Source organism: Urocitellus parryii, chromosome 7 (assembly GCF_045843805.1).
Source record: "Urocitellus parryii isolate mUroPar1 chromosome 7, mUroPar1.hap1, whole genome shotgun sequence".
Taxonomy (NCBI): domain Eukaryota; kingdom Metazoa; phylum Chordata; class Mammalia; order Rodentia; family Sciuridae; genus Urocitellus; species Urocitellus parryii.
The window spans coordinates 28,716,800-28,730,859 of NC_135537.1; the positions used below are offsets into that span (position 1 = coordinate 28,716,800).

General features: G+C 33.0%; 1 protein-coding gene across 1 annotated transcript in view; it reads right to left on the minus strand.

The window, feature by feature from the left end:
- The window catches only part of Pkhd1l1 (PKHD1 like 1), a 142,378-nt gene that overhangs the window by 24,145 nt on the left and 104,173 nt on the right, over nt 1-14,060 (minus strand). Inside the window, exons 60-67 of the mRNA XM_026384545.2 lie at nt 11,747-11,850; nt 10,772-10,901; nt 9,868-9,989; nt 8,887-8,977; nt 5,585-5,733; nt 5,384-5,506; nt 4,768-4,879; nt 4,571-4,687 (exon numbers count right to left, since the gene is read on the minus strand). Coding sequence (XP_026240330.2) covers nt 4,571-4,687; nt 4,768-4,879; nt 5,384-5,506; nt 5,585-5,733; nt 8,887-8,977; nt 9,868-9,989; nt 10,772-10,901; nt 11,747-11,850 — 948 coding nt within the window. The remainder of the gene's footprint in view (nt 1-4,570; nt 4,688-4,767; nt 4,880-5,383; nt 5,507-5,584; nt 5,734-8,886; nt 8,978-9,867; nt 9,990-10,771; nt 10,902-11,746; nt 11,851-14,060) is intronic.

Genomic DNA, 14,060 nt, shown 5'->3' on the forward strand with positions numbered 1-14,060 from the left:
CAGTAAAACAGATTCATTTCATGAACATTTCATCTAACACATCCTTTGCCACTTTTTTGTACATGGAGCTCTTCCCTGATATGGTAAAAAAACAAAAAGTTACCATTATTTATGGTAAAGTATTGCTGCCCTATATATACACTACTGGATAATCATCTCCCACATATTCTCTCAACTTGGCTCTGTGACTTAGTTTGGCCAATGGGACAAGAGTAATTGACAGAAATCTGGAGAGTACTTGGGTATTAGGGCTGGCTCTCTCTTGATGCTCCTGGGAATATTTTAAACATATGAGTAAGTACAAACATTCTGTATTAGTTGACTTTGCATCACTATGAACAAAATACCTGAAATGAACAGCTTAGAGGAGTTATTTTGACTCATGGTTTAAGAGCTTTAGTCCATGTTGAGCCAACTCCATTGCTCTTGGCCCAAGATGAGTCAGAAAATCATGGTGGAAGGGCATGGTGGAAGAGTACTGCTCCTTTCATGGCAGCCAGGAAGAAGAGAGAGAGGAAGGGATTACAAGGAAGATGAACTCTTCCAGGGCATGCTCCAGTGACCCACTTCCTTCAGCTATGCCCCTCTTGCCAATATTTACCACTCAGTTCATTCAAAATAGGATGGACTAAAACTCTCATAATGCAAATGTTTCAACTCTGAACATTCCGTCATTAATACAGGAGCTTTTGGGAGATACCTCACATCCAAAACATAACATACTCCCATCACCCCAGTGAGTAGACAGTATTGCTGAGAGTAAGCACCAACCACTCCACATGAAAGTAAGACTATCCCTGACTAAGCAGGCCATAACCATTCTGTAACTGGATGGCAGTCTTATAGAAAGCCCAGTTAAAAACAGCAGAACAACTAACTACGTGGCTGAACAAGGCTCAAATTTCCAGTCCACAGACCATGAGCTAATAAATGGCTCTTAAAAGCTTCTAAGTTGTGGGGGTGGTTTGTTATGCAGCAAAGCCTAACTAAAACACTATTTCACTCTTGGCTTCTTTGCATATTTTATGTGGAAAAAAAAAAGAAAAATGATTGAATCCCAAAACTCAATCTCCATTGTCCTTAAAATCCAGTAATTCAAAATACATAAAAGCAAAAGGTGGCCTCTAAAGTTCATAAAGTAGGTATTGTAATATACTACCCTTCTTAATTATATTTTCTCTTAAGAAGAGATATTATATATGAATATGAATCTATAGATGAGTATTAATCAAATGCCACAGTAAAAGATGCTGTTTATATTTTGCCTAGATCTCTTTTACTGGGGCAGTGTATCCAATCCCTAGCTCTTCTTGTAAGTGTTGGCTAAAAAACACATATAACTGTCTTCTCTAAAGAATTTCCCTTGGTCACTTGAGAGTCTCTCACCTCAGAGATTATGTACTCCTCGCCACCATTAATACAGGGATAACTATGACTGACTGGTAGGAGATATGGAAGACTCTTAGGAAAAATATAGAGTGTAATTTGTGTGCCACAGCTCTCTGAAATATCAGATAGAAGTTGGACTCCAGTTGAGGATATATACTTGCTTAGCTTTTTTCCTATAACTTATCCTATTTCTCTCATTTTCTCACTCCTAAAAGCATACTTTCAATAAACTACTTGCATAAGAATTTCCACTTCTGGTTCTACTTCTAGCAGGTGGATTAATCTGTAGAAGTGGGTATAAAGTACATGTATTGCTTACAGAAATCATTCAATACAGAAGAATTCCTGGGAAACCAATGGAATAGAATAATTTTTCAGTAGATGTCAGCCAATCTTTGTCCTTAGCTATCCCAGTCATTTCCAAATAGACTCATGAACTGAGTAGCCTTGGGGGTGGAGATAGAGGCTCTGTGTGGATTCAAAACATGGGACTCCTTCTTGGAAAGGTCAATTGACTTATTTCTACCACTTAGTGTCTGACCTGAATTTCTCGGCACAGAAAACAAAGTTGAGTCTTTAGTACATTCCTCATGAAGCCAATTAATTAATTAAATTGAAATTGATTATATCAGATTTACTCTACCCTGGAAAGGGTAATAATTCATATTGACTGGTATTGATATGTATTCCTAGTATGAATTTTCCTTTATTGATTATAGAAATTCAGTTAAGTACTACCATCCTGAGACTTAACAAGGTGATCAAATTACATGGGATTTTCCACAACATCACCCTGGACTAATAATCCAGTTTTGGCAAAATGGATATAATGGTGGGCATACAACAATGGGATCACAATGGGAAAATTGCTCAAGTAAAGTACTACAGCATTTGGAACCTGTTAGTCCAACAGACTGATAGAATAGTCTCTTGGAGGTACAACCATGGTTGCTAGTTTTAGAAATGACAACCTGGAAAAATATGTTAGTAACTTAAAACCAACAGCCATTATATAGATATAGAAAACAATAGAATACATGGTACCAAAGTCTAGAAGCAGGAATAACCTTATGTCTGGAAATCTATTTGGGAAATTTGGCTTTAATCCTACAATTTTATTTATTTAGTTAGTTTTATTTTGATTATTGTTATTATTATTATTATTAATATTATTATTGCAATGCTAGGGATTGAACCCAGGACTTCACATGCTAGTCTAGCACTCTACCATTGAGCTACATCCACATCCCCAAATCCTACAATTTTAGATTATATGTGTCTTGAGGTCAGGGGGCTCAGATGGAGAGTGTTTCCACCAGGGCATATAGTACATGTCCCAATAAACATAAATCTATGGATACCTCAGGAAGCCATATGGTCACTTTGGTGACAAATAAGGCATTTATCACCTAGGAGAGGTAACTGGCCCTAGTCACTATGGAGAGGTAGGCCTACCACTACATAAGTAAGGCAAGGAATACTTACATGATCCACTGGGGTATATGCCCAGTGTTAGCTATAAATAGGCAAGTACAGAAATCATGGTTTCATAAGGGACCTTTTAATAACAGGGCTATTCTACCAGGCAAGCTATCTTGACCAACAAAATTGTTAGCTAGGGAAGGAAATACAGAAAGGATGATGGAGGGCAGATATGTATCACTTATGATCAGAGGACCAGCTTTGTGTGATAATATCCTTCTTAAAACTTTCCCCAGAAATTGTGACCATGTAGAATAAACTTAAAATAACTGGTGGAACAAACTTCATACAACTAACTTAACAAAAAATGCAGCCAGACGAAAGTGGCCCTAGGAGTGAACTGAAAAGGATATAGGCTAGCAAACCCATCTCCCATCTCTATGAGTATTGGTTGTTAACTGTCATCTTTTTCAGAGAATTAGCTTTAGCCAAACAGGAGCAACATCACCTTTTTCAGAGAATTAGCTTTAGAGCTGTCATCTTTTTCAGAGAATTAGCTTTAGCCAAACAGGAGCAACATCACCCAAGAAATTAAAGCCTTTCCCATGGTGCAGCTATATCCAAACACTGATTAATATGGAGGTACAAGTGTCCACTCCTCATCCCCCAAATGTAAGGCAATTTTTTGGCAATTTATATTCCAGAATTCTCTGATGGGATCAATTGAAGCTATATTCTAGCTTTTTCAACATACTTGCTGAACAACTTCCCCTACTTTCTCCCTCTTCAGTACCTTTCCCTCGAGCATTCTTTCAATAAACTGCTAACATCCTCATCTAAAGTTCTGCTTCCAGGAAATCCAGCCTAAGTCAACCATCTTTCATATGCTGTCTTTTAAGTCAATGGCTTATGAAAGAAGAACAGTTATTTATGTTTCTTCCAGTAATTTTACTTTTAAGACTCCATTTCATAAGGAAATTTTTAATGCTATCTATATATTTACAATATTTTCAGGATATATTTTTTATTTAAAGCAATATGTGTTCAACTAAAATCTATGCAGCATGTTATATAATGTTCTCTGAGGGTATTCTCAGTGCAAGAATCAGTAAACAATGATGATCACATGCTTAACATTACTGAGACCTAAAGTTTTGAGGAATAATATGTCAAACCTTATATATCTAATTTATGAACCACTTCATTCAAAGAAACACTGGGTTAAATTAACAGGGAAGAGAGACTTGTGAAACAAATAGTGTGGCACATTATACTTAACAGGTAAAATGAAAATGATGTATTCAAACATTCATTTATATATAATTATTTTAAATTTCTAAGGAGGCCATCTGTTTCAGTGGACTTTGTGTCAGGAGAATTTTAATTCTAGCTTTGCCAATAATTGTGGCAATTTCATAGGATTCTTAAGTTCAGTTGTAAAAGGAGACAGTAATACATCATCTTACTTATCTGAAAGGGCTTTGGCAAATGATATTAAATCACTCTACCAGTGTTATTTTATGTTGTTTTGGAAGAAAAATTAAATGCCATTCTTCAATATATAAAATATTTTTCTGGGAAACCATTCTTGAAATTGCCCCTGCTGTCTAATTTCTTTTCTTAATATTATTGAGAGATTCATATAAAATTCATTTAAATAGTTTTTACTTAAAATAAAACAGTATTAGTTATGCAGCACTTTATATATTCATTACAGAACTTAATTGTATGGATTCATAAAGTCTGTGTTTAAACTTGCCTGAGACATCCAAAAGGCCACTGATGGCATTGTAACTCATGATCCCTGCATGGGGCTTCCGGGGTGACATGTTATGAGCTGAGGCAAAGGTAGGCCAACAAATCCCACTTCTTCCACCTTTTACAGAGAGAAAAAATGTTAAAAGAATGTGAATATGCATTTATGTGAACGTCAACATTGAAATTTCAAGTTTTCACCTGAAGGAGGTCTGGAACTCCGATGTGCAGCAGTGAGCTCAACATTGGGATCATCATTAGTTAGAACATCAGAACAATTAAATTCAGGGCTACTTCCAACAATTAATGAGCTCTGTTTTTTAAAAAGTCAAACAATAGAGTGTTAATAACAGTGCTTCCTAAAATAAAACTCAATAATCAATAATATTGAATTCTACAGTAGCAAAGCAACAACCATACATTTTAGAAATGGATCATACTTTAAACAAAGATGAAAAAGGTCTGATTGCTGCCCCAACTGGAATGATACTCAAAGGAAGAGATATAATGATATAATGACATGTTATGTTTCTGTGATAGCAATATATCCAAGGCACTGTAGGACCTTGAAGTGATCTTGAAACTATGCTGTTTCAAGAAAGGCTTTATAGTAGGAGTGAAAATTTAACGAACTGTTGAAAGATTAGTAAATGAAAAACAAGAATAGGTGAGGGAAGGCAGAGGAGAGGTAGGAATAAAGTTTTTTGGCAGAGGGCATGATGGCAAAGCCAGAGAGGTGTGGAAGTCAAGGAGATTATTTTTATTAAATAGCTATTTTATTTCAATAACTCTCCCTTTCTCCTTGTTCATTTCTTACCTTAACCTGTACTGTTTTACTGGAAATTTTGTGAGAAACAGCAGCTGGCAAGTAAATCATTGAAAAAATAGCCATTCCATTATCAACCAGAGTCACATTATAGATATGCACACTCTCTGTGGTCTGCAAAACAATTTGGATGTTACATACTGCTAAGAACAATCATAAAAGAAAATAATCACCATCTTCAGTCACATTTACCTGAAAGTAAATTCCATAATCCCAGCATGTCCAAATAGTAAATCCCTGTATAAGAGAACATCCAGGAAGGCCATCTTGGTTCATATAGATGCCATATAAACCTCCATGGGCTTCATTGCCAAACCAGTTTTCCATGGGATTAGATTTTCCTTGACAGAAAATACAGACACTGATAATTAATATTACAAGTGTGCTACCTTGGCTTAATAAGCAGTATCAAAGTTCATAAAATTTTATGTGTGTGTATATATACTACATATGCATGTATATATATGTATGTATGTATGTATATGTATATGTATAAATATATGTATATGTATATATATTTCCAATGTAAATTTTAATGAGATGATCTAATGTTTTTATGGCTTACTCTACTTATTCTTTAACTTTATATAATTTGTCTCTTCATTGATACTTAGTATAATTGGATACTCATTTGTAAAAGTTTGATTTAGTGTTAGCACTCTAATTATTATATCTGTTTAGACAACTATGAGTTTTATTAGAAAGAGGATGGGGATTAGACTCAAACAAACCTAAACCTGAAATACAATCAAACCACTTGCTGTCTGTAAATGCTGTCCCTGCCCACTTCTTTGTTGCTGGCTCTTTTTGGTCAGACCATTTTCAAGAGTCACTTCCTTAAAAGGTTCTCTCTGACCACTTGATTCAAAATAGCACTTCAGTTACTTTATATTGTCTTAAAATCTTTTCACTTGATATTTTATTTATTATTTGTGAAGTATTATTTTCTCCTTCCTACTAGAATGTAAGCTTCACTGGAGAAAACGCTGTGTTAGGCTCATTCATCACCATCATTCCTGAATCCTGAACTAAAATTCAGAGATAGGTGCTCCTTAAATATTTTTTAATTGATTTTATTTTTTAAATACATGAGAGCAGAATGTATTACAATTCTTATTACACATATAGAGCACAATTTTTCATATCTTTGTATAAAGTATGTTCATGCCAATTAACTAAGTATCTTGTTCCACCTGGTGAATACACCTGTGTTATTTGTTCTCCACTGATCTGTAGAATTCAAATAAACAAAAACCCAACATTATTATTATATAATCTGAGATATGATACTTTACCACATAAAAAATAAACAAATAAAGGTACTGTGTCCAACTACAACTAAAAACAAAATTAAAAAATAAAAATAAAATGTATGGTAGATCAAAGACAACTTTATACTCATCAACAGTATTAAATATTTTTTAATTGTTACATGCAGGATCTGGGAAAGTTGTTTAACCTTTTAGAATCTTAGTTTCTTTGTGCATAAAAAGTTTTAATGCCTAATTCAGATTTTTTTTTTCCCAAATGAAATGAAACAAACCACACAAGGTGTCTTGTAAATACCCTCAGTAAATGAACCTATATGCTCATTATTAATATACAACAAAATTAAAGTGGGTCTTAATGAAAGTTTTATGAATGTCTGAATCAGATCAATAACGTCAATAACTAACTTCATCTCCAAATATGCATAAGTTGAATGATTGTCTTCACAGAGTGGACAATGATATTTAGGACAGCTGTCTTTCTTGGATCCTCTGGTATCTGAATTCCTTCTGTCTTCTATTGATTTTCCCTTTTTCCTAGTTGTTTGGGTTTTATGTTTTATTTATGACCTGCCTCGGTTCAATTTTGTTCCTCCATAAGAAAATGCTTACATTTTTCTCTCTGAACCCACACAATATAGCCCATATAAAGAATGACTCTTCCCCTGAACCTATCGCGTCCCCTTCCTGGCAACGCAGACTTGTCTGGGATGGACTGGATAAACTGATAAAAGTTACAGAAACTTAATTCCCCATCTGTTGGTAATGTTTTGTATTCCAATTGCTATAAATCCAAAACCTTCTTATAAACATTCTCAATTATTTAGTAAGATCAATATAATCAGTGAAAACTGCATTACATGGCATTATATATATTAGTAAATATTCATATTCAAAGGCCATATTTGATTTTCATAAAACCATTAAAACAATGTCTTAAAAGTTGTTGAGAAATTGCAGATTTTAATTTTTTATGTCAATGAAAAGCTACTTTGAGTTGTTAGAAACAAATATTTAATAAGAGCATATATGAAGGAATCAAATATACCAACAAAGTTGTTTTATTTCATTGAAATCTATTTTGGACAATAATTAAATTAGCTTGTCAATAACTTTTGAACTGATAGAGAAAATACTGATCCAAATAATCTTAAAAATAACTAACTCCTTAACTGGTATACTAATAAAAACAGGTGAATCTTATGTAAATTATATCTAATAAAGTTACTAAAAATGATGCCAGCTGAAATTTTTTTAAATCAATTTTAAAAGGCACATATTTTTTTCAGAGAAAGTCCTATTTCATTTAAGTTTATAATTAGATAAAACTGAAAGTATCTTATAAATGGGTTATACACAATCAACATTATATATCCCATTCTACACCTTCCACTTATTCTGAAGATTTCTCCATATCACACACAAATCTTCCTTACCTTCTTGCTTAAATGGGTCCAGGGCTCAACTGTTTGACATATACAACTAGACCTCCATTAAGGGACACAGAGTGGCTAGTATAGACAATGATGTGATTAAAAAAACACCTTGTTTACAAATCATTTTTTAAGTATGTAAAGGCAACTAGCTAGATTACTAGCAGTGGAAATGCTAAGTTAAAAGTAAATGCACAGATAAATTTTGATAGCTATTGTCAGATTTCCTTATGTGGAGGTTATTTTGTTTTGTCCTTCAACTGGCAATGTGTAGAATTTCCTGCTTCCCTGCAGCCTTGCCAAAAGAGTAGATGTTTGGTTAATTCTTGGTTTTTAATAATCTAATAAAGGTATTTGAAAACTATTTGTGTCATTTGGCTTTTTTATGCATCCATGTTTAATACATGAATAGTGGGCATTGATTCTACTAAGGCAGAAGCATAGTGTCATGTCCCTACAGTATTTATCTTTATTTACCACAGAAGTGTTATTTCTGTGCAAGTGGTAGTGGAATGAGGTGCTCAATGTTTCATTACCAATCAAATCAAGAACCAATGTTGCTACTGGGTTTTTTAAATTCTAAGTTTAGAAAAACCAAATTTTCCTTAAAAGCCTAAAAAGATTTTTATTTAGACTCAATATTTTTTATTTGAAATAATTGAATTTGCTGAGTTTTTTTCAGTGTCCAGAAGGCTGACATATCACATACTGAATGAACAAATAATAATTTTTCATTTTAACCACATTTGGACAAGTTATTTCCTAATTTTAGTGATTCTACTGTAAGACTTACTTGAGCAAGGTTCACCATCAATGCGGTATCCTGCTCTTCCAAATCCAGCAACTACATTATTTTGTAAGACTGTATTGGTCCCTTTATTTATCTAGCACAAAGATAAATACTTTGGGTTAGGTTATTACACAGTTATCCAAGGAGAGCAAGCATATAACAACATACTTGTGAAAAACTTTAATTATGATAACACTTTTCAGAAGAAATTATTCACTCCATTTAAAATCATCACATCCTTATTAGAAAACGGCATTAAGCAGATTTTAAAAAATCTCAGTCACAAAATATATTGAATATGATTCAACATTTACAAGCTGTAGGACAAATTCCAGTATTATAGGAATATTACAATGATGTTATTACTCTTTTAAGTCATATTTTATTAACAATTTGATCAATTTATTTTAAAAAGACAAGGCAATTAGCGTGTTCTGTAGGATTCACTGGTGACATTTACTGGAAAATCTGTTGAACTCAAAATCTAGGTTAGCACAATAAGCTGTCAGAGTGGTAGAAATGAAAGTGTAGATGGCAGAAGTTTGTTTCTTATTTATAGTATCAGCAAAACAATAAAAAGGGGGGAAACCCCTTAATTATTTAAAACACTCTAACTTTCCATATGGGGGAGGAAACTAAACCAGGGTTAAGAAGTAACATGCACAAAGCCCTCAGTCAATTAGCTATAAAGAGAGCCTGTACTCAAACTTGAGAATGATAAATAATATTGGGGAAAAAGGAAATAAGAGAACTATTTAAATCAACAGATATCAACTGAAAGAAAAAAAAACAATGGCTATCAGAATTCACACAATATATTTTTAAAAGTTTATTCACTCCTTCAGTTAACGCAAACATTTTATTTATTAGTTCATCAATCTCTAAGGAAGGAAAAACTTTCAACAACATTTTGGGATTGACAATTCCTACATAAATTATGATTATAATTATAATTTTACATAGTTATGAATTTGTTTTCACTACCTCAATAGCTGCATGCCAAAGAGTTGAACTTAAATCTTTTCTGTTCTGATAGGTTCCTGGCCAAATAGAAAGTGCAACCAAATTTCCTTGGACTCTGTTGGCATCCCCCCATATTCTTATGCCTATAATAAAAAACAGAAAGAAAGAAAAATTCCCCCCAAATACATATGTTAACTTATAATCAATACTATCAGATAAGTATAAATAACCTTGCTTAACCTGGTAATATCTTTCGTTTTTTCATGAAATTATTTATCTAGTTAGAGTCTGATTTGATTTTAGAGTGAATCCGCTGAACACTTTGATATTGAACTCTCTATCCCTTCAACAAACTACTAGAATTAGAATCTTCTGGGGTACTTGTAAAATAGGTGGGTTCATAGGTGTGTCAAACATGGACTTTTATGTGCATTAAATAAGTCTGCATTATGTTATATACCAAAATGAAACAAAACATACTTAAAATGATATGTATATATTTTTAAATAGATATTTAAATATTTTTAAATGCTTTATCTTTATTTGTGATTAATCTTTATAATTATATGTGAGGAGATTTAAAAACATAGTCATGTAAATGCTTAGTGATTAGATAACCTACATTAGGTCATGGTCTGGTAGTAATTCTTCTGTACCCTAGGACTGTACTCTCCAGATAGCCATAGCCACATGTGGCTATTGAAATGTAAATTAAGTACAATTAACATTAAAAATTCAGTTCCTCAGACACAGTAGCCACAATTCAAGTGCTCATTAGCCACATATGGCTTAGTGATTACTGCATCAGCAGAGATATACACCCCTTCCACACTCACGGAAAGATCAGTTGGACAGCATGGCTCCAGGGTTTACAGATAAGATTGCCTCAAAAGGGCAGGCTACTCAATGGACATTATTATATTACCTTCCCCAACTGTAAAGTGAATGATGTTGTCATCTATGTCTAAGCCATCTGTCCCGAACACACCAATTGCTGGGGAGAAGCCATGGTGAAAAGCACAGCCTCGGATGTAAGATGAGCCATGGTCTTCAATCTACGAAATACCAAGACCCAGTAAGCATTAAAAATGCAAAATTAAAATATATTTAAAGTAGGTGATTTCCCAGGTCTTTTGATAGTGGATCTTTTCATCCTGGGAAATTTTCATGTATCTTGAATTGATAATTAAATAAAACTAAAGACATATGCTTACTATCAATGCAAATTTAAAAATCTCTCAAGTTCTTTTTTATGCATACATATTTATGTTATCACCTATGAAATGCTAACTTATTAAAATTATTTTTCATAACAGTGTATTTTATGATGAATAGTGAGAGTTTTCTTTCTTTCTTTTCTTTTTTTTTTCTTCTTATTACCAAAAATAGTCCTCTAGGCAAGGGGTCACCATTTAGATGTCTACAAGAATGAGTCAGTGAGCTGGTTAGGGTTTTCAACTTTAAACTTATAAAATTTTTTATTTCTACTAATAAAATATGCTATTTCCCATTTTCCTTAAATCACCAGCCCTCTCAAAATATTTATTTTCTCACTTTTGAAAACATAGATATACAGACATGCTTATACTTGAGAAATGTAGGAAATATTTTAACAGGACCTGCTATTCTTGGAATTAACAAAAATAAAATGGAGATATGAACCACTATTACAGATGTTTAATTATATTACTTTTCCTCTGGTTTTTACTGATGTTGAATAAATGCATGAAATGAGTGAATCAAATGCTGCTAAGTCTAAAAAGTTAATGGGTAATATATCCACAAAAGTTTTATTATAATAGATTATACGTTTAGCTACTTGAAGATTCGGTTACTTAGTTAAGTTAAATAGAAGTCCAAATATTTTATTTTGAACATATGCAAAAATTAAAGTACAAACCTGTCCTAGGTTAAGAAACGTTACAGCATATCTTGGATCGGTGCTATCCCTGTAGCCATCTTGACCACTGTGATAAAATTCCACATTACTTATTCTTGCATTTCCTAGGGAAGGAGGAGATAAAAATAAAAATTTCCTAAAACAAATAGAATAAAACATTTTTGAAAAGTTATATAAAACTCTTTAAATTTTCATAGCTACTTTATTAGTTTTTCTTTGCTCCTTTAATCCAGAAAAGGCAGTATTTCTCAATTGTTTTATCCATTGTCCCTCTCCTTAGATATTTTTTCCTTGGCAATCTTCCTTCCCCATGACATTATAAAATTTTAATTACAGAGATATATCATATATCTGTTAATATACAGTGGCCCATTGAACGATCACAAACTATTGCAATAACGAAGTTATTTGTCCCAGAAGAACCAATTTTCTACCCCTTCAGGATAATATTTCCCTGTTGAGAATGCATACACAAAGCATGAGATATAATTTACCTGACATATCAGTCTTGATTCTATAAAGAGCTTTTAAGGGCATTATCTTTCAGAATCTCTTTCAGGATATATGTTGTCAATTATCCACTAGTCATTTTAAAATAAGTACCATTAAGGTAACAAGAGATAATTTTTAGATTAGTTAGCAATAGCAATAACAATCCATGTGAGATTACTCTGTGTCAAATGCTACGCAATGGCTTAACAGACAACGTATGGTTTAATTTTATAAAGCATCTTATGAGTTAGAAACTTTTATAATCTTTATCTTCTAGAAAAGGTAGTTGAGGCACAGAAATTTATGCCTGAAAAAAAACAGTAAAGGATAGTCCTTCTTTAAAAAACTGATATATAATAGAATGCACTGAAGAAGAATTGTGTTTACTAGAAGGGAAAAGCAAGTCTTGAAATTCAAGAGTCAGATACTGAATGTATGATAGAGAACATAAGAATAATAAGATAGAGACAGAGAAGAAATGGTTACTACAGCAGCCTAGCATCCACAGATGTGTTTTCTTTACTTATATCATATAACTATGTATAGGACCCAGGGAAGGTTGGCATGAGAATATTGTCCATCATAAAATTTGAAATAAGACACAGATTACTATCCAAGTTCAAAGCAATACCATTCTTTTAATCATCTATTTCTTGATATTTAAAGATGGATAATATTGATGCCATATCATTATGAAGGTTAAATGAGATAATATGCACTTTATGTTCAGCATGATGCCTGTGATCTTGTACCATAATCATCATTATCACCATCGTCATTATTATCAGGTAAACTTCTGTTGGTAGATTATGACCAACATTTAGAAGTTATATTGATATAGCTCAACATAAAGATTTTCTAAAATTAAAGCTGTTGCTAAATAAAAGATGCAATATTGGAAATAAGAGCAAATGGCCTATTCCTGGTACCTAGATTATGGGATCCAAACGTTAGCTTCCAAAAAAAGAATGAGGGATACTAAGAGAAAGAACTGATTCTGAGTTTCAGAAAAATAGTACACTTTGTGCTTGTCACATCATAAAGTAAGACTTAGAAATACCATGTCATGTCAAAAGGATTTAGGCACAACATGAAAAGGTTCTGAAGACTGAAGATGAGATATTTTGAGTAATACCACAAAAACAATCACAATCGACTAGAACACACAAAATATATTGAAATCTATGAGCTCATAATGATACCAATAACAAAAACAACACAAGTAAAAATTCCTTGTCTCCTCTGGAGGATGCTTGGAATCAACTCATTTGGAAAATAGTCAATATGAGGAGAGAATCAAGCCTTTTCCTTGCATTTCCTATATGAACTGTCCTTCAAGTTCATTGAAGAGTTGTTTAGGGGAACTTCTTTTTATAAGAAGTATTCAAGATTACAAATAAGATGTGAGTGGTAGAATTAATATGCCACCACTTTAAACCTCAGTGATTTAATGAATCTATGCAATGACTGTTAAAGATAGCTAACACCACACAAGAAGAAATGATCAGACATGTGTCTACTGCTGAAACAAATATGCCAGCAGTATTGAAATATTCTTGCCTAAAAATTGAATCTGAGTCTGATCAAGTCTCTAGTTCTACCGCCTATGGTAAGGCATATAGGAGAGATAGGAACTTTAAATTTCAGAAATGTAATCACTAAATTCCAAATTATTGGAAAATCTATAGGATAAATTGCCCAGGTTCTTTTGTGAATTTCTATGAAAGAGAAATGAATCAGATGGATGGCACACACTTATAATCCCAGCAATTTGGGAGACTAAGGCAGGAGTTTGACGAGGTCAGTCTCAGAACTTAGTGAG